General features: G+C 48.1%; 1 protein-coding gene across 2 annotated transcripts in view; it reads left to right on the plus strand.

Moving 5' to 3' along the window:
- Positions 1-18025, plus strand: part of LOC117560446 (nesprin-1-like) — a gene marked incomplete at its 3' end in the record, with an annotated part of 30931 nt that extends 12906 nt beyond the window's left edge. Inside the window, 8 exon segments of one of the 2 annotated variants that reach the window (XM_034237293.1) lie at positions 1311-1394; positions 3139-3231; positions 3687-3859; positions 8991-9187; positions 15888-15997; positions 16871-16903; positions 17325-17432; positions 17888-18025. In XM_034237293.1, coding sequence (XP_034093184.1) covers positions 1311-1394; positions 3139-3231; positions 3687-3859; positions 8991-9187; positions 15888-15997; positions 16871-16903; positions 17325-17432; positions 17888-18025 — 936 coding nt within the window. 2 annotated transcript variants of the gene reach the window in all.
- Between the last annotated feature and the right edge of the window lie 1855 nt (positions 18026-19880).

Raw genomic sequence — 19880 nt, forward strand, 5'->3', positions numbered from 1 at the left:
GGACACAGCGCAGCCACAGACAGAGGACACAGCGCAGCCACAGAGAGAGGTCACAGCGCAGCCACAGAGGGAGGTCACAGCGCAGCCACAGAGAGAGGTCACAGCGCAGCCACAGAGAGAGGACACAGCGCAGCCACAGAGAGAGGACACAGCGCAGCCACAGAGAGAGGACACAGCGCAGCCACAGACAGAGGACACAGCGCAGCCACAGAGAGAGGTCATACAGTGCAGTTTCTTTCAATAGAACTCTGCCAAGTCTTTCTTCCTCAAAAACCCACCACTCCTCTTTCCAACACCTCATCTATTTGAGGTTTGAGCCTCGGCTCTGCAGTAAATAATATGAATCACATCGTCATATATCTAGTTCATAATGCATCCATTAGATTCAGTGCCGCCACGCGTCAGCACAGGCTGCTCATTTTACATCCAACAGGATGGGTCATAATGACGAATGCATGTTCCAACGGTCTGCATGAAATCAAACCAGAGTAAGTTACTGTACACCTACACACGCACGCACGCACACACGCACACACGCACGCACGCACGCACGCACACACACACGCACACACGCACGCACACACACGCACACACACACACACACACACACACACACACACACACACACACACTTCTAGTGGGTGAAGGTGATGATGAAGAGGGACTATTTCTGTCCGAGTGTACTGTAGGAACATCCTGCTCATTTTGCCTCTAACCAGTTCTCAGTGAAGTGTCCTCATAACGCTGGTTTGATGCTGTAATTGGTCCTCACAACTATATGAAAACAAGCTCACACACACAGATCTCACTGAGGCTGGATCCATCCTGTTTTACTGCTCAGAATTAAACGGATTCCCTCTTCAAGCAGCTTTGGGACTCACCAGTTAATTTATACTTAATCCCCGGGACTCTTTAACTAGATCACTGAGCGACTGAATGGCCATGTTTTAAACCATGCTAACTTGTGTGTGTGTGTGTGTGTGTGTGTGTGTGTGTGTGTGTGTGTGTGTGTGTGTGTGTGTGTGTGTGTGTGTGTGTGTGTGTGTGTGTGTGTGTGTGTGTGTGTGTGTGTGTGTGTGTGTGTGTGTGTGTGTGTGTGTGTGTGTGTGTGTGTGTGTGTGTGTGTGTGTGTGTGTGTGTGTGTGTGTGTGTGTGTGTGTGTGTGTGTGTGTGTGTGTGTGTGTGTGTGTGTGTGTGTGTGTGTGTGTGTGTGTGTGTGTGTGTGTGTGTGTGTGTGTGTGTGTGTGTGTGTGTGTGTGTGTGTGTGTGTGTGTGTGTGTGTGTGTGTGTGTGTGTGTGTGTGTGTGCAGCCCCGTGAGCAGGGCCGTCAGCTGAAGAGGATCCACTGGGTCTCCAACATCGGCACAGCGCTCAAATTCCTGGAAGGCAGGAAGGTGAGAATCGTTATCAGAATCACTTTGACTTGGTTTGATGGTTTTATCTAAATCTCACGTAGGAGCTGCAGCCTCTGTTCGGCGGTTTGACTCTTTGCTGACGATGTGTTTATTGAGACCGCTTGTGTTATTGAATCGGTAGGCTTGTTGTCAGATGGTACATTCCATTTATTGATCAGGTTTTGAGCGTCGTGAAAGTTCAATATTTCATCAAATAACAAATTTGGTTCACACTGGTCTTGTAACAATGTGGTCACATGACTCCTTCTGGTGTCACTGCAGATCTGCTGTGAGCTAGCTAGCTAACGTAGCTAACCTAGTCATTTCAGATACTGACAAACTCTTCCAGGTATGAGACAGAGACAGGTAAAGGCCCGGACACACCAAGCAGTCACCAGAGGACTCGCCGACGCCGACGTCGGCTGTTGCGTCGCGGTGTTCTCCTGCGTCTTGGCCATGTGTCGCACGGGAACACACCGCAAAGACTTCAGTGCGTGAGTGGCAATAACTCTCCTTACCAGCAGGCGGTGGTAGTGTGTATTCGTCATTCAAAATAGGCAACAACCGGAAGACAGAGAAGAAGAACAGACTGCGTGATATAAACAACAACAAATAGCGTGTGCAAACTGCAGCCTGGTTATGATCCACTGCTGTCTGCCCGTCTTTGGTGCTTCACAGCTACCCGAAGGGGCAAGTCTGCTGTCTGCCCGTCTTTGGTGCTTCACAACTACCCGAAGGGGCAAGTCTGCTGTCTGCCCGTCTTTGGTGCTCCACAACTACCCGAAGGGGCAAGTCTGCTGTCTGCCCGTCTTTGGTGCTTCACAGCTACCCGAAGGGGCAAGTCTGCTGTCTGCCCGTCTTTGGTGCTCCACAACTACCCGAAGGGGCAAGTCTGCTGTCTGCCCGTCTTTGGTGCTCCACAGCTACCCGAAGGGGCAAGTCTGCTGTCTGCCCGTCTTTGGTGCTCCACAACTACCCGAAGGGGCAAGTCTGCTGTCTGCCCGTCTTTGGTGCTTCACAGCTACCCGAAGGGGCAAGTCTCCTGGGTGTACTGGGTTCGCAGATAATCCACTTCTTCCTCAGCTCTTTCTCTGAAGCACACAAATAAACGATGTAAGCATTGTGGCTAGTTAGCATGTCCAATTCATATCTATACTGAACAAAAATATAAACGCAACACTTTTGTTTTTGCTCCCATTCTTCATGAGATGAACTCAAAGATCTAAAACATTTTCTATATACACAAAATAACCATTTCTCTCAAATATTGGTCAAAAATCTGAAAAAATCTGTGATAGTGAGCACTTCTCCTTTGCCGAGATAATCCATCCCACCTCACAGGTGTGGCATATCAAGATGCTGATTGGACAGCATGATTATTGCACAGGTGTGCCTTAGGCTGGCCACAATAAAAGGCCACTCCGAAATGTGCAGTTTTGCTTTATTGGGGGGGTCTGGGGGGGTCCGAAAACCAGTCAGTATCTGGTGTGAGGGGTAGAATTAGGGTTAGGGGTAGGGTTAGGGTTAGGGTAATGTTGTGAATTGAGTGGCCCATGGTGGTGGTGGGGTTAGGGTATGGGCAGGCGTATGTTATGGATGACGAACACAGGCCACTCAATTCACAACATTACCCTAACCCTAACCCTAACCAGCAGCTTGTTGGGACTGTGTGGCACAGGGTGGATGTTCATGTTATGATCCTGTGGTGAAGTTCCCAGAATAACCCTCTTTGTTTGTGTTTCAGATCAAACTGGTGAACATTCACGCGACCGACATCGCAGACGGACGCCCGTCCATCGTCCTCGGGCTGATATGGACCGTCATCCTCTACTTCCAGGTACAAACAGAATTAAACCGGTTATTAGAAACTCTGAATACTGACGGTTCAATCACTTCAGCTTTTATTTCAACAAAGTGAATTTGATTTAAATTAAGATATAATAAAAGTATAAGCATCAAATTCAACTTCAAGAACAAAAAGTTTTGAAATTCTCAGTTTTTTTTATTAACACTGAGAAAAAGTAAAAATTCTTATAGGGTTCGAGTTCTGGGAAAAACATCTGAGAAAAGTAAAAATTGTAAAATCTGAGAAAAAAAATGATTTTTTGGAAAAATGAACATTCTGAAAAAAGTCTAAATATGAGAAAAACGTCAGAATTCAGAAAAAAGTAAATTTCGTAGAAAAACCCCAAACTTCTGTGAAATATGTCTCCTGTTGCTGACCAGGTCTCCTCTCTCCTCTCTCCTCTCTCCTCTTTCCTCTCTTCTCTCTCCTCTCTCCTCTCTCCTCAGATCGAGGAGCTGACCAGTAACCTGACCTCCCTGCAGCCCCTCTCCACCAGCAGTTCCTCAGTGGAGAGCAGTGAGGCCGGCAGCCCCCCACCCATGAAGAGGAAGGTGGTGCAGCGTTTCCAGGGCGGCGCCAAGAAGGCCCTGCTGAGATGGGTTCAGAGCACCGCCGCACAGTAAGGAGCTTTCACAGTGGGGTTCAACTGGAGGTAACTCTGGAGATATCAGAGGAGATATCAGACGAGATATCAGAGGAGATATTAGAGGAGATATTAGAGGAGATATCAGAGGAGGTAACTCTGGAGATATCAGAGGAGATATTAGAGGAGATATCAGAGGAGGTAACTCTGGAGATATCAGAGGAGATATCAGAGGAGATATTAGAGGAGATATCAGAGGAGATATCAGAGGAGATATTAGAGGAGATATCAGAGGAGGTAACTCTGGGGATATCAGAGGAGATATCAGAGGAGATATCAGAGGAGATGTCAGAGGAGATATCAGAGGAGATATCAGAGGAGATATCAGAGGAGATATCAGAGGAGATGTCAGAGGAGATATTAGAGGAGATATCAGAGGAGATATCAGAGGAGATGTCAGAGGAGATATCAGAGGAGATATCAGAGGAGATATCAGAGGAGATGTCAGAGGAGATATTAGAGGAGATATCAGAGGAGATATCAGAGGAGATATTAGAGGAGATATCAGAGGAGGTAACTCTGGAGATATCAGAGGAGATATCAGAGGAGATATCAGAGGAGATGTCAGAGGAGATATCAGAGGAGATATCAGAGGAGATATCAGAGGAGATGTCAGAGGAGATATCAGAGGAGATATCAGAGGAGGTAACTCTGGAGATATCAGAGGAAATATCAGAGGAGATATCAGAGGAGATATCAGAGGAGATATTAGAGGAGATATCAGAGGAGATATCAGAGGAGATGTCAGAGGAGATATCAGAGGAGATATCAGAGGAGATATCAGAGGAGATATCAGAGGAGATATCAGAGGAGATATCAGAGGAGATATTAGAGGAGATATCAGAGGACATGTCAGAGGAGATATCAGAGGAGATATTAGAGGAGATATCAGAGGAGATGTCAGAGGAGATATCAGAGGAGATGTCAGAGGAGATATTAGAGGAGATATCAGAGGAGATGTCAGAGGAGATATCAGAGGAGATGTCAGAGGAGATGTCAGAGGAGATATCAGAGGAGATATTAGAGGAGATATCAGAGGAGATGTCAGAGGAGATATTAGAGGAGATATCAGAGGAGATATCAGACGAGATATCAGAGGAGATATTAGAGGAGATATCAGAGGAGGTAACTCTGGAGATATCAGAGGAGATATCAGAGGAGATATCAGAGGAGATATTAGAGGAGATATCAGAGGAGATATTAGAGGAGATATTAGAGGAGATATCAGAGGAGATATCAGAGGAGATATTAGAGGAGATATCAGAGGAGATGTCAGAGGAGATATCAGAGGAGATATCAGAGGAGATATCAGAGGAGATGTCAGAGGAGATATCAGAGGAGATGTCAGAGGAGATGTCAGAGGAGATATCAGAGGAGATATCAGAGGAGATGTCAGAGGAGATATTAGAGGAGATATCAGAGGAGATGTCAGAGGAGATATCAGAGGAGATATCAGAGGAGATATTAGAGGAGGTATTAGAGGAGATATCAGAGGAGATATTAGAGGAGATATCAGAGGAGGTAACTCTGGAGATATCAGAGGAGATATCAGAGGAGATATCAGAGGAGATATCAGGGGAGATATCAGAGGAGATATCAGAGGAGATATCAGAGGAGATATCAGAGGAGATATTAGAGGAGGTATTAGAGGAGATATCAGAGGAGGTAACTCTGGAGATATCAGAGGAGATATTAGAGGAGATATTAGAGGAGATATCAGAGGAGGTAACTCTGGAGATATCAGAGGAGATATCAGAGGAGATATCAGAGGAGATATCAGAGGAGATATCAGAGGAGATATCAGAGGAGATATCAGAGGAGATATTAGAGGAGATATTAGAGGAGATATCAGAGGAGATATCAGAGGAGATGTCAGAGGAGATATCAGAGGAGATGTCAGAGGAGATATCAGAGGAGATATCAGAGGAGATATCAGAGGAGATATCAGAGGAGATATTAGAGGAGATATTAGAGGAGATATCAGAGGAGATGTCAGAGGAGATATCAGAGGAGATATTAGAGGAGATATCAGAGGAGATATTAGAGGAGGTATTAGAGGAGATATCAGAGGAGATATTAGAGGAGATATTAGAGGAGATATCAGAGGAGATATCAGAGGAGATATTAGAGGAGATATTAGAGGAGATATCAGAGGAGATATCAGAGGAGATATCAGAGGAGATATCAGAGGAGATATCAGAGGAGATATTAGAGGAGATATTAGAGGAGATGTCAGAGGAGATATCAGAGGAGATATTAGAGGAGATATCAGAGGAGGTAACTCTGGAGATATAAGAGGAGATATCAGAGGAGATATTAGAGGAGATATCAGAGGAGATATCAGAGGAGATATTAGAGGAGATATTAGAGGAGATATCAGAGGAGATATCAGAGGAGATATTAGAGGAGATATCAGAGGAGATATTAGAGGAGATATTAGAGGAGATATCAGAGGAGATGTCAGAGGAGATATCAGAGGAGATATTAGAGGAGATATCAGAGGAGGTAACTCTGGAGATATCAGAGGAGATATCAGAGGAGATATCAGAGGAGATATTAGAGGAGATATTAGAGGAGATATCAGAGGAGATATTAGAGGAGATATCAGAGGAGATATCAGAGGAGATATTAGAGGAGATATTAGAGGAGATATCAGAGGAGATGTCAGAGGAGATATCAGAGCAGGTAACTCTGGAGATATCAGAGGAGATATCAGAGGAGATGTCAGAGGAGATATCAGAGGAGATATTAGAGGAGATATTAGAGGAGATATCAGAGGAGATATTAGAGGAGATATCAGAGGAGATATCAGAGGAGATATTAGAGGAGATATTAGAGGAGATATTAGAGGAGATATCAGAGGAGATATTAGAGGAGATATCAGAGGAGATATCAGAGGAGATATTAGAGGAGATATTAGAGGAGATATCAGAGGAGATATCAGAGGAGATATTAGAGGAGATATCAGAGGAGATATTAGAGGAGATATCAGAGGAGATATCAGAGGAGATATTAGAGGAGATATCAGAGGAGATATCAGAGGAGATATCAGAGGAGATATCAGAGGAGATATTAGAGGAGATATCAGAGGAGATATCAGAGGAGATATTAGAGGAGATATCAGAGGAGATATTAGAGGAGATATTAGAGGAGATATTAGAGGAGGTAACTCTGGAGATATCAGAGGAGATATTAGAGGAGATATTAGAGGAGATATCAGAGGAGGTAACTCTGGAGATGTCAGAGGAGATGTCAGAGGAGATATCAGAGGAGATATTAGAGGAGATATCAGAGGAGATATCAGAGGAGATGTCAGAGGAGATATCAGAGGAGATATTAGAGGAGATGTCAGAGGAGATATTAGAGGAGATATCAGAGGAGATATTAGAGGAGATATCAGAGGAGATATCAGAGGAGATATCAGAGGAGATATCAGAGGAGATATCAGAGGAGATATCAGAGGAGATGTCAGAGGAGATATCAGAGGAGATATCAGAGGAGATATCAGAGGAGATGTCAGAGGAGATGTCAGAGGAGATGTCAGAGGAGATATCAGAGGAGATGTCAGAGGAGATGTCAGAGGAGATATTAGAGGAGATATCAGAGGAGATATCAGAGGAGGTAACTCTGGAGATGTCAGAGGAGATATCAGAGGAGATATCAGAGGAGGTAACTCTGGAGATATCAGAGGAGATATTAGAGGAGATATCAGAGGAGATATCAGAGGAGATATCAGAGGAGATATTAGAGGAGATATCAGAGGAGATATCAGAGGAGATATCAGAGGAGATGTCAGAGGAGATGTCAGAGGAGATATCAGAGGAGATATTAGAGGAGATGTCAGAGGAGATATCAGAGGAGATATCAGAGGAGATATTAGAGGAGATGTCAGAGGAGATATTAGAGGAGATATCAGAGGAGATATTAGAGGAGATATCAGAGGAGATATCAGAGGAGATGTCAGAGGAGATATCAGAGGAGATATTAGAGGAGATATTAGAGGAGGTAACTCTGGAGATATCAGAGGAGATATCAGAGGAGATATCAGAGGAGATATTAGAGGAGATATTAGAGGAGATATCAGAGGAGATATCAGAGGAGATGTCAGAGGAGATATCAGAGGAGATATTAGAGGAGATATTAGAGGAGGTAACTCTGGAGATATCAGAGGAGATATCAGAGGATATGTCAGAGGAGATATCAGAGGAGATATTAGAGGAGATATTAGAGGAGGTAACTCTGGAGATATCAGAGGAGATGTCAGAGGAAATATCAGAGGAGATATTAGAGGAGGTAACTCTGGAGATATCAGAGGAGATATCAGAGGAGATGTCAGAGGAGATATTAGAGGAGGTAACTCTGGAGATATCAGAGGAGATGTCAGAGGAAATATCAGAGGAGGTAACTCTGGAGATATCAGAGGAGTTATTAGAGGAGATATTAGAGGAGGTAACTCTGGAGATATCAGAGGAGATGTCAGAGGAAATATCAGAGGAGGTAACTCTGGAGATATCAGAGGAGGTATTAGAGGAGATATCAGAGGAGATATTAGAGGAGATATCAGAGGAGATATCAGAGGAGATATCAGAGGAGATATCAGAGGAGGTAACTCTGGAGATATTAGAGGAGATATCAGAGGAGATATCAGAGGAGATATCAGAGGAGGTAACTCTGGAGATATTAGAGGAGGTAACTCTGGAGATGTCAGAGGAGGTAACTCTGGAGATATTAGAGGAGATATCAGAGGAGGTAACTCTGGAGATATCAGAGGAGGTAACTCTGGAGATATCAGAGGAGATATCAGAGGAGATATTAGAGGAGATATTAGAGGAGGTAACTCTGGAGATATTAGAGGAGGTAACTCTGGAGATATCAGAGGAGATATCAGAGGAGGTAACTCGGCCAAGAAGGCCCTGCTGCGATGGGTTCACAGTAAGAAACATCAACTCACTGTGGGGTTATAGACATCAGAGGAGGTAACAGGGGAGATATGTGTGTGTGTGTCTCACAGTAACCTTCAGAACATAACGTCTCTGTGTGTGTGTTCTTTAAGGTAAGCTGAGGTGTGTGTTGTGTCATAACCTTCCTCTGTGTGTGTGTGTTTCAGGTTCCACGGTCTCCAGGTGAAGGACTTCGGGCCCAGCTGGAGGGACGGAGTGCTGTTCCAGTCCGTGGTCCACTCCATCAGACCTGACCTGGTGGACATGGAGGAGGTGAGGAGGAGGAGCAACAGGGAGAACCTGGAGGAGGCCTTCTCTCTGGCAGAGAACCAGCTGGGCATCCCCCGCCTGCTGGACCCTGAAGGTACACCTCCTCAAATATATAGCTTTACTAACATGCTCTTTGTCCAGGAGGTTATTCCACTAAATCTCTCTGTTCTTGTCTGCAGATATCTCATTTATATATATATTAACAACATGTCAAAAAGCTTGTTGGAGGAACTAACTGTGTTAGAGTCAGTAATAACATAATAATAATAATGTTAATAATACACTTTATTTATATAGCACCTTTGATGCTGGACGCAGCCCAAAGAGCTTTACAGAGTGTGACAGAACATGCCAATAACACCTGAGGAACATCATTAAAAACCAGGTGTAAACAAACAGAAAGAGTGATATCACTGAACCATAAAACTACTGATAATAGCCCCAAATTATGAGCCACGTTAAAAAGATACACTGAAAAACTGAAACGTTGACTTCAACACATTTCACATAGCTGTATTAGGTTAGATGAAAGTAATAATATCAAGTTTAAATACAAAATATGAAGTTCTACTTCATATTATAACTTAATGCAGTTATGTGAAATCTGTTGAAGTCAACGTCATTCGATCTCTCTGTCTGTAAACACACACTGAGTCAGATTGACATTAAAGTTGACTTTGACTTTTTTGACTTTGATAATACAATTAATGAAAGTCAACGGTTCAGTTCTTTCAGTGTAGGCCTTTATTGTAATGAGGTGGGGGGATTTCATGCTGATATCTGTAGTGTTTCCTCTGAAGTGGTTGTAGTTGCAGATTGACGCTGCGTTCCCGTGCTGCTCAGTGTCTGTCTGCAGCCTCTCTGCAGTCTGTCTGCAGTCTGTCTGCAGTCTGTCTGCAGCCTCTCTGCAGTCTGTCTGCAGCCTCTCTGCAGTCTGTCTGCAGCCTCTCTGCAGTCTGTCTGCAGCCCTGTCTGCAGCCTCTCTGCAGTCTGTCTGCAGCCCTGTCTGCAGCCTCTCTGCAGTCTGTCTACAGCCCTGTCTGCAGCCTGTCTGCAGCCACTCTGCAGTCTGTCTGCAGCCCTGTCTGCAGCCTCTCTGCAGCCTGTCTGCAGCCTCTCTGCAGCCTCTCTGCAGTCTGTCTGCAGCCTCTCTGCAGTCTGTCTGCAGCCTCTCTGCAGTATGTCTGCAGCCTCTCTGCAGTCTGTCTGCAGCCTCTCTGCAGCCTCTCTGCAGCCTCTCTGCAGTCTCTCTGCAGCCTCTCTGCAGTCTGTCTGCAGCCTGTCTGCAGTCTGTCTGCAGCCTGTCTGCAGTCTGTCTGCAGCCTCTCTGCAGTCTCTCTGCAGCCTCTCTGCAGCCTCTCTGCAGCCTCTCTGCAGCCTCTCTGCAGCCTCTCTGCAGTCTGTCTGCAGCCTCTCTGCAGTCTGTCTGCAGCCTCTCTGCAGCCTCTCTGCAGTCTCTCTGCAGCCTCTCTACAGTCTGTCTGCAGCCTGTCTGCAGCCTCTCTGCAGCCTCTCTGCAGCCTCTCTGCAGCCTCTCTGCAGCCTCTCTGCAGTCTGTCTGCAGCCTCTCTGCAGTCTGTCTGCAGCCTGTCTGCAGCCTCTCTGCAGTCTGTCTGCAGCCTCTCTGCAGCCTCTCTGCAGTCTGTCTGCAGCCTCTCTGCAGTCTGTCTGCAGCCTGTCTGCAGTCTCTCTGCAGTCTGTCTGCAGCCTCTCTGCAGTCTGTCTGCAGTCTCTCTGCAGCCTCTCTGCAGTCTGTCTACAGCCCTGTCTGCAGCCTGTCTGCAGCCTCTCTGCAGTCTGTATGCAGCCTCTCTGCAGCCTCTCTGCAGCCTCTCTGCAGTCTCTCTGCAGTCTGTCTGCAGCCTCTCTGCAGCCTGTCTGCAGTCTCTCTGCAGCCTCTCTGCAGTCTGTCTGCAGCCTCTCTGCAGCCTGTCTGCAGCCTCTCTGCAGTCTCTCTGCAGCCTCTCTGCAGTCTCTCTGCAGTCTCTCTGCTGTCTCTCTGCAGCCTCTCTGCAGCCTGTCTGCAGCCTCTCTGCAGCCTCTCTGCAGCCTCTCTGCAGCCTCTCTGCAGCCTCTCTGCAATCTGTCTGCAGCCTCTCTGCAGTCTGTCTGCAGCCTCTCTGCAGTCTGTCTGCAGCCTCTCTGCAGCCTCTCTGCAATCTGTCTGCAGCCTCTCTGCAGTCTGTCTGCAGTCCTGTCTGCAGCCTCTCTGCAGCCTCTCTGCAATCTGTCTGCAGCCTCTCTGCAGTCTGTCTGCAGCCTCTCTGCAGCCTCTCGGCAGTCTGTCTGCAGCATCTCTGCAGTCTGTCTGCAGCCTCTCTGCAGTCTGTCTGCAGCCTCTCTGCAGCCTCTCTGCAGTCTGTCTGCAGCATCTCTGCAGCATCTCTGCAGCCTCTCTGCAGCCTCTCTGCAGTCTGTCTGCAGTCTCTCTGCAGCCTCTCGGCAGTCTGTCTGCAGCCTCTCTGCAGCCTCTCGGCAGTCTCTCTGCAGCCTCTCGGCAGTCTGTCTGCAGTCTGTCTGCAGTCTCTCTGCAGCCTCTCGGCAGTCTGTCTGCAGCATCTCTGCAGAATCTCTGCAGTCTCTCTGCAGCCTCTCTGCAGTCTGTCTGCAGTCTCTCTGCAGCCTCTCGGCAGTCTCTCTGCAGCCTCTCGGCAGTCTGTCTGCAGTCTGTCTGCAGCCTCTCTGCAGCCTCTCGGCAGTCTCTCTGCAGCCTCTCGGCAGTCTGTCTGCAGTCTGTCTGCAGTCTCTCTGCAGCCTCTCTGCAGTCTGTCTGCAGTCTCTCTGCAGCCTCTCGGCAGTCTGTCTGCAGCCTCTCTGCAGCCTCTCGGCAGTCTCTCTGCAGCCTCTCTGCAGCCTCTTGGCAGTCTGTCTGCAGTCTGTCTGCAGCCTCTCTGCAGTCTGTCTACAGCCTCTCTGCATTCTCTCTGCAGCCTCTCTGCAGCCTCTCTGCAGCCTCTCTGCATTCTCTCTGCAGCCTCTCTGCAGCCTCTCTGCAGTCTGTCTGCAGCCTCTCTGCAGTCTGTCTACAGCCTCTCTACAGCCTCTCTGCAGCCTCTCTGCAGCCTCTCTGCAGTCTCTCTGCAGTCTGTCTGCAGTCTGTCTACAGCCTCTCTGCAGTCTCTCTGCAGCCTCTCTGCAGTCTCTCTGCAGCCTCTCTGCAGTCTGTCTGCAGCCTCTCTGCAGCCTCTCTGCAGTCTGTCTGCAGCCTCTCTGCAGTCTGTCTACAGCCTCTCTACAGCCTCTCTGCAGTCTCTCTACAGTCTCTCTGCAGTCTCTCTGCAGTCTCTCTGCAGCCTCTCTGCAGTCTCTCTGCAGTCTGTCTACAGCCTCTCTGCAGTCTCTCTGCAGTCTGTTTGCAGCCTCTCTGCAGTCTGTCTGCAGCCTCTCTGCAGTCTGTCTGCAGCCTCTCTGCAGCCTCTCTGCAGTCTGTCTGCAGCCTCTCTGCAGCCTCTCTGCTGTCTCTCTGCAGTCTCTCTGCAGTCTGTCTGCAGCCTCTCTGCAGCCTCTCTGCAGCCTCTCTGCAGTCTCTCTGCAGCCTCTCTGCAGTCTGTCTGCAGCCTCTCTGCAGCCTCTCTGCAGTCTCTCTGCAGTCTCTCTGCAGCCTCTCTGCAGTCTCTCTGCAGCCTCTCTGCAGTCTGTCTGCAGCCTCTCTGCAGTCTGTCTGCAGCCTCTCTGCAGTCTCTCTGCAGTCTGTCTACAGCCTCTCTGCAGTCTGTCTGCAGTCTCTCTGCAGTCTCTCTGCAGCCTCTCGGCAGTCTGTCTGCAGCCTCTCTGCAGCCTCTCGGCAGTCTCTCTGCAGTCTCTCTGCAGTCTCTCTGCAGCCTCTCGGCAGTCTGTCTACAGCCTCTCTGCAGTCTGTCTGCAGTCTCTCTGCAGTCTCTCTGCAGCCTCTCGGCAGTCTGTCTGCAGTCTCTCTGCAGCCTCTCGGCAGTCTGTCTGCAGCCTCTCTGCAGCCTCTCTGCAGCATCTCTGCAGCATCTCTGCAGTCTGTCTACAGCCTCTCTGCAGCCTCTCTGCAGTCTGTCTGCAGTCTCTCTGCAGCCTCTCGGCAGTCTGTCTGCAGCCTCTCTGCAGCCTCTCGGCAGTCTCTCTGCAGCCTCTCGGCAGTCTGTCTGCAGTCTGTCTGCAGCCTCTCTGCAGTCTGTCTACAGCCTCTCTGCAGCCTCTCTGCATTCTCTCTGCAGTCTGTCTGCAGCCTCTCTGCAGCCTCTCTGCATTCTCTCTGCAGTCTGTCTACAGCCTCTCTGCAGCCTCTCTGCAGCCTCTCTGCAGTCTGTCTGCAGCCTCTCTGCAGTCTGTCTACAGCCTCTCTACAGCCTCTCTGCAGTCTGTCTGCAGTCTGTCTGCAGTCTGTCTACAGCCTCTCTGCAGTCGCTCTGCAGTCTCTCTACAGTCTCTCTACAGTCTCTCTACAGTCTCTCTACAGTCTCTCTACAGTCTCTCTACAGTCTCTCTCTACAGTCTCTCTACAGTCTCTCTACAGTCTCTCTACAGTCTCTCTCTACAGTCTCTCTCTACAGTCTCTCTCTACAGTCTCTCTACAGTCTCTCTACAGTCTCTCTACAGTCTCTCTACAGCCTCTCTGCAGTCTGTCTGCAGCCTCTCTGCAGCCTCTCTGCAGTCTGTCTGCAGCCTCTCTGCAGTCTGTCTGCAGCCTCTCTGCAGTCTGTCTGCAGCCTCTCTGCAGTCTGTCTGCAGCCTCTCTGCAGTCTCTCTGCAGTCTCTCTGCAGTCTCTCTGCAGCCTCTCTGCAGTCTGTCTACAGCCTCTCTGCAGTCTGTCTGCAGCCTCTCTGCAGTCTGTCTGCAGCCTCTCTGCAGTCTGTCTGCAGCCTCTCTGCAGCCTCTCTGCAGTCTGTCTGCAGCCTCTCTGCAGCCTCTCTGCAGTCTCTCTGCAGTCTCTCTGCAGTCTGTCTGCAGCCTCTCTGCAGCCTCTCTGCAGTCTCTCTGCAGTCTCTCTGCAGCCTCTCTGCAGTCTGTCTGCAGCCTCTCTGCAGTCTGTCTGCAGCCTCTCTGCAGCCTCTCTGCAGTCTCTCTGCAGTCTCTCTGCAGTCTGTCTGCAGCCTCTCTGCAGTCTCTCTGCAGTCTGTCTACAGCCTCTCTGCAGTCTGTCTGCAGCCTCTCTGCAGTCTCTCTGCAGCCTCTCTGCAGTCTCTCTGCAGCCTCTCTGCAGCCTCTCTGCAGTCTCTCTGCAGTCTGTCTACAGCCTCTCTGCAGTCTCTCTGCAGTCTGTCTGCAGTCTCTCTGCAGTCTCTCTGCAGCCTCTCTGCAGTCTCTCTGCAGTCTGTCTACAGCCTCTCTGCAGTCTCTCTGCAGTCTGTCTGCAGCCTCTCTGCAGCCTCTCTGCAGTCTGTCTGCAGCCTCTCTGCACTCTGTCTGCAGCCTCTCTGCACTCTGTCTGCAGCCTCTCTGCAGTCTGTCTGCAGCCCTGTCTGCAGCCCTGTCTGCAGCCCTGTCTGCAGCCTCTCTGCAGTCTCTCTGCAGTCTGTCTGCAGCCTCTCTGCAGTCTCTCTGCAGTCTGTCTGCAGCCTCTCTGCAGTCTGTCTACAGCCTCTCTGCAGTCTCTCTGCAGCCTGTCTGCAGCCTCTCTGCAGTCTGTCTGCAGCCTCTCTGCAGTCTGTCTGCAGCCTCTCTGCAGTCTGTCTGCAGCCTCTCTGCAGTCTCTCTGCAGTCTGTCTACAGCCTCTCTGCAGTCTGTCTGCAGCCTCTCTGCAGTCTGTCTACAGCCTCTCTGCAGTCTCTCTGCAGCCTGTCTGCAGCCTCTCTGCAGTCTGTCTGCAGCCTCTCTGCAGTCTGTCTGCAGCCCTCTCTGCAGTCTCTCTGCAGCCTCTCTGCAGTCTCTCTGCAGCTTCTCTGCAGTCTCTCTGCAGCCTGTCTGCAGCCTCTCTGCAGTCTCTCTGCAGTCTGTCTACAGCCTCTCTGCAGTCTCTCTGCAGCCTCTCTGCAGTCTCTCTGCAGCCTGTCTGCAGCCTCTCTGCAGTCTGTCTACAGCCTCTCTGCAGTCTCTCTGCAGCCTGTCTGCAGCCTCTCTGCAGTCTGTCTACAGCCTCTCTGCAGTCTGTCTGCAGTCTCTCTGCAGCCTCTCTGCAGCCTCTCTGCAGCTTCTCTGCAGCCTGTCTGCAGCCTCTCTGCAGTCTGTCTGCAGCCCTCTCTGCAGTCTCTCTGCAGCCTCTCTGCAGTCTGTCTGCAGTCTCTCTGCAGCCTCTCTGCAGTCTCTCTGCAGTCTGTCTACAGCCTCTCTGCAGTCTCTCTGCAGCCTGTCTGCAGCCTCTCTGCAGTCTGTCTGCAGCCCTCTCTGCAGTCTCTCTGCAGCCTCTCTGCAGTCTGTCTGCAGTCTCTCTGCAGCCTCTCTACAGCCTCTCTGCAGCCTCTCTGCAGCTTCTCTGCAGTCTGTCTGCAGTCTGTCTGCAGTCTGTCTGCAGCCTCTCTGCAGCCTCTCTGCAGCCTCTCTGCAGCCTCTCTGCAGTCTGTCTGCAGCCTCTCTGCAGCCTCTCTGCAGTCTGTCTGCAGCATCTTATTGATCTATATATCATATTCCATTTACTTGTATACAGACTCTTCTTGAACTATTTCTATTTTATTTGTATTAACGTGCACATCTCAAAACATTCTCTTCACTATTTGATCTGTTCTATTAGTTGTATGTCCTATATATATTCCTGTTGCTCTGCTGGAGGAGGACTTGAGTTTGTCATTGCCACATCTACCCTGTAGCTGCTGAGCTCATGGTGAGAGAGACTTGGATCTTGATTCCCTGCTCAGGATAAATGTGAACATGTTTTCTGTGTCTCTCCAGATGTGGACGTGGATAAGCCGGATGAGAAGTCCATCATGACGTACGTGGCTCAGTTCCTCAAACATTACCCCAACCCTGGGCACTCTGAGGCGGACGGGCAGCAGGACGAGGTGATCACTGATTATATTATATAAGATTCTATTACGACATCTTAACATTTGGGAACAGGCTGTCCACACTTTATTCACAGAGGGCCACTTACAGACACATGTACGAAGGGCCGGGCCGCTCACTAGAGGTGTATTGCTTCATAATTTCAGTTATAAGTTGGAAAAGTCAATCAAATGTAGGTCGATTATTCTTGGTACATGAATATGCTTAAAGAAACAAACAGTGAACACAGGCAATATGAAGGGTCTATTTCAAGGCTTTCATTTAAATAAGTTATTGGGCTTTTTTCTTATCAATTTATTTCCAACTTGAATTGACTGAATTTATTTGAAAAAGTGGGCTCATTAACACATGAATACTGTGTAATACATTTGAACATATATTTAAGAAGTCCAATATAAGACCAAGTTTATTATACTAAAGTCATTATTCTTTTGAATTTGCCGAGGGGTCGATTCAAAATGGTCTGCGGGCCGCATTTGGCCCCCGGGCCGTAGTTTGGACACCCTTGATTTAGAATAAAGTGAGTAGTTCAAGGACAGTTGAACAACTGATGAGAATTTCTGTTTCTGTAGTTTCTCGCTGTAATAAATGGTGATTTAAAAAGAAAAGAGAACATGCATTTCTCAGCGGTGACATCGTCACCTCGTGACCTCAGCGGTGACATCGTCACCTCGTGACCTCAGCGGTGACATCGTCACCTCGTGACCTCAGCGGTTTATTTTGTTGCACATGAAGCTCTCCTCCTCCTCCTCCTCCTCCTCCTCCTCCTCCTCCTCCTCCTCCTCCTCCTCCTCCTCCTCCTCCTCCTCCTCCTCCTCCTCCTCCTCCTCTCTTCTCTAACGCTTCTCTGTCTGCTTCTTCCTGGATAGTTCTGTCCTGGAGATATAGAGCAAATGCTCGAGGTATGTTTCTCTGAATTAAAAAACTAAGTGTTTTTATGAAGACCCTTTCCTCCTCCTCCTCCTCCTCCTCCTCCTCCTCCTCCTCCTCCTCCTCCTCCTCCTCCTCCTCCTCCTCCTCCTCCTCCTCCTCCTCCTCCTCCTCCTCCTCCTGCTGCATGCTGTAGTTCTGCACACAGACGCAGTTTGAACTTTGTTTGGAAGAAATGAATTGAATGAAAGTTGTATTTGACTCTTTCTAATATGAATGTATGAAAGACGGATGTCATTTAGAGGCTTCTGGAACAGCCAGGCAACGTTTCCCAGACGCATTCAAATAACATCAGATTGCTGACTCGTCTGCAGCATCGATGAATACGAAGACCCCGTGTCCTCTGTACAGCCAGAGTTTACACACAGTGTTAATAGTGTTTCCTGTTGACAGCGAGAGGAGCGTAAGATGCTCCGAGAGCTGAAGGTGTTCCTGGACCAGCTGGAGAGAGAGGTGCTGCGAGCGCAGGGCAGCGAGGGGAACCTCACCGACAAGTACCAGGTCAGACACACCACACATTATATTATACATGTTTACATCACATCTCACAGCACGAGGGAGCCTCTCTGACAAGTACCAGGTCAGACACACCACAGGTCATTTAACAGCTTTCAGTTAAATAAAGACTTTTTTAGATGAATTCACAAGTTAGGAAGAAAAGATAAGAGAGGACTTTATTCATCCTGAAGGAAATAGTTGTGCCAGAGTTACACAGATACGATAAACCCAGCAGCATGAAAATACAACTGTACACTAGCAGAGCGGAACAAGGAGCAGTTCAATATCCACAGGGAGCAGACGGTGACATCACGTGAGCGTCTGTACGAGCAGTGCAACTCAATGTAGTGGCAGATACGCCATTGCACGTTATTAAAGAACATTATCATGAAGTTAAACATACAGTGTATTCAATATATGGCAAAAGTACAACTCGTGTTTCTGTCTTCCTGTTCCAGGAGTTTAAGAGTTTCAGAGTGCACTTTGAGATGAAGAGGAAGCAGAGCGAGCCGCTGCTGCAGCCAATCAGCAGAGAGGGGAAGCTCTCTGTGGACCAGGCTCTCCTGAAGCAGGCCTGGGAGAGGGTCTCTGCACGGGTACTTATACACACATATACTGTGTATATATATATATATATTATAATAACACCACCACAGACACCACTGGGGCCGTTACTAAAAAGGCTGCAGCTAATGATTATTCTTATTAATTGTTCATGCAAAAGCGCCCTCTGATGTTTGAGTGAGTAGTCTGATGGAGTGAGTAGTCTGATGGAGTGAGTAGAGAGAGTAGTCTGATGGAGTGAGTAGAGAGAGTAGTCTGATGGAGTGAGTAGAGAGAGTAGTCTGATGGAGTGAGTAGAGAGAGTAGTCTGATGGAGAGAGTAGTCTGATGGAGTGAGTAGTCTGATAGAGAGAGTAGTCTGATGGAGAGAGTAGTCTGATGGAGTGAGTAGAGTGAGTAGTCTGATAGAGAGAGTAGTCTGATGGAGAGAGTAGTCTGATGGAGTGAGTAGTCTGATGGAGTGAGTAGAGTGAGTAGTCTGATAGAGAGAGTAGTCTGATGGAGAGAGTAGTCTGATGGAGTGAGTAGTCTGATAGAGAGAGTAGTCTGATAGAGAGAGTAGTCTGATAGAGAGAGTAGTCTGATGGAGTGAGTAGTCTGATGGAGAGAGTAGTCTGATAGAGAGAGTAGTCTGATGGAGTGAGTAGTCTGATAGAGAGAGTAGTCTGATAGAGAGAGTAGTCTGATAGAGAGAGTAGTCTGATGGAGAGAGTAGTCTGATGGAGAGAGTAGTCTGATAGAGAGAGTAGTCTGATAGAGAGAGTAGTCTGATGGAGAGAGTAGTCTGATGGAGAGAGTAGTCTGATAGAGAGAGTAGTCTGATAGAGAGAGTAGTCTGATAGAGAGAGTAGTCTGATAGAGAGAGTAGTCTGATGGAGAGAGTAGTCTGATGGAGAGAGTAGTCTGATAGAGAGAGTAGTCTGATAGAGAGAGTAGTCTGATAGAGAGAGTAGTCTGATAGAGAGAGTAGTCTGATAGAGAGAGTAGTCTGATAGAGAGAGTAGTCTGATAGAGAGAGTAGTCTGATAGAGAGAGTAGTCTGATGGAGAGAGTAGTCTGATGGAGAGAGTAGTCTGATAGAGTTAGTAGTCTGATAGAGAGAGTAGTCTGATGGAGAGAGTAGTCTGATAGAGAGAGTAGTCTGATAGAGAGAGTAGTCTGATAGAGAGAGTAGTCTGATGGAGTGAGTAGTCTGATAGAGAGAGTAGTCTGATAGAGAGAGTAGTCTGATAGAGAGAGTAGTCTGATGGAGAGAGTAGTCTGATAGAGAGAGTAGTCTGATAGAGAGAGTAGTCTGATAGAGAGAGTAGTCTGATGGAGAGAGTAGTCTGATAGAGAGAGTAGTCTGATGGAGAGAGTAGTCTGATGGAGAGAGTAGTCTGATAGAGAGAGTAGTCTGATAGAGAGAGTAGTCTGATGGAGAGAGTAGTCTGATGGAGAGAGTAGTCTGATGGGGAGAGTAGTCTGATAGATAGAGAGTAGTCTGATGGAGAGAGTAGTCTGATAGAGAGAGTAGTCTGATGGAGAGAGTAGTCTGATGGAGAGAGTAGTCTGATAGAGAGAGTAGTCTGATAGAGAGAGTAGTCTGATAGAGAGAGTAGTCTGATAGAGAGAGTAGTCTGATGGAGAGAGTAGTCTGATAGAGAGAGTAGTCTGATAGAGAGAGTAGTCTGATAGAGTGAGTAGTCTGATAGAGAGAGTAGTCTGATAGAGAGAGTAGTCTGATAGAGTGAGTAGTCTGATAGAGAGAGTAGTCTGATAGAGAGAGTAGTCTGATAGAGAGCAGTAGTCTGATAGAGAGAGTAGTCTGATAGAGAGAGTAGTCTGATAGAGAGAGTAGTCTGATAGAGAGAGTAGTCTGATAGAGAGAGTAGTCTGATAGGAGAG

This window comes from Gymnodraco acuticeps, unplaced genomic scaffold, assembly GCF_902827175.1.
Source record: "Gymnodraco acuticeps unplaced genomic scaffold, fGymAcu1.1, whole genome shotgun sequence".
Taxonomy (NCBI): domain Eukaryota; kingdom Metazoa; phylum Chordata; class Actinopteri; order Perciformes; family Bathydraconidae; genus Gymnodraco; species Gymnodraco acuticeps.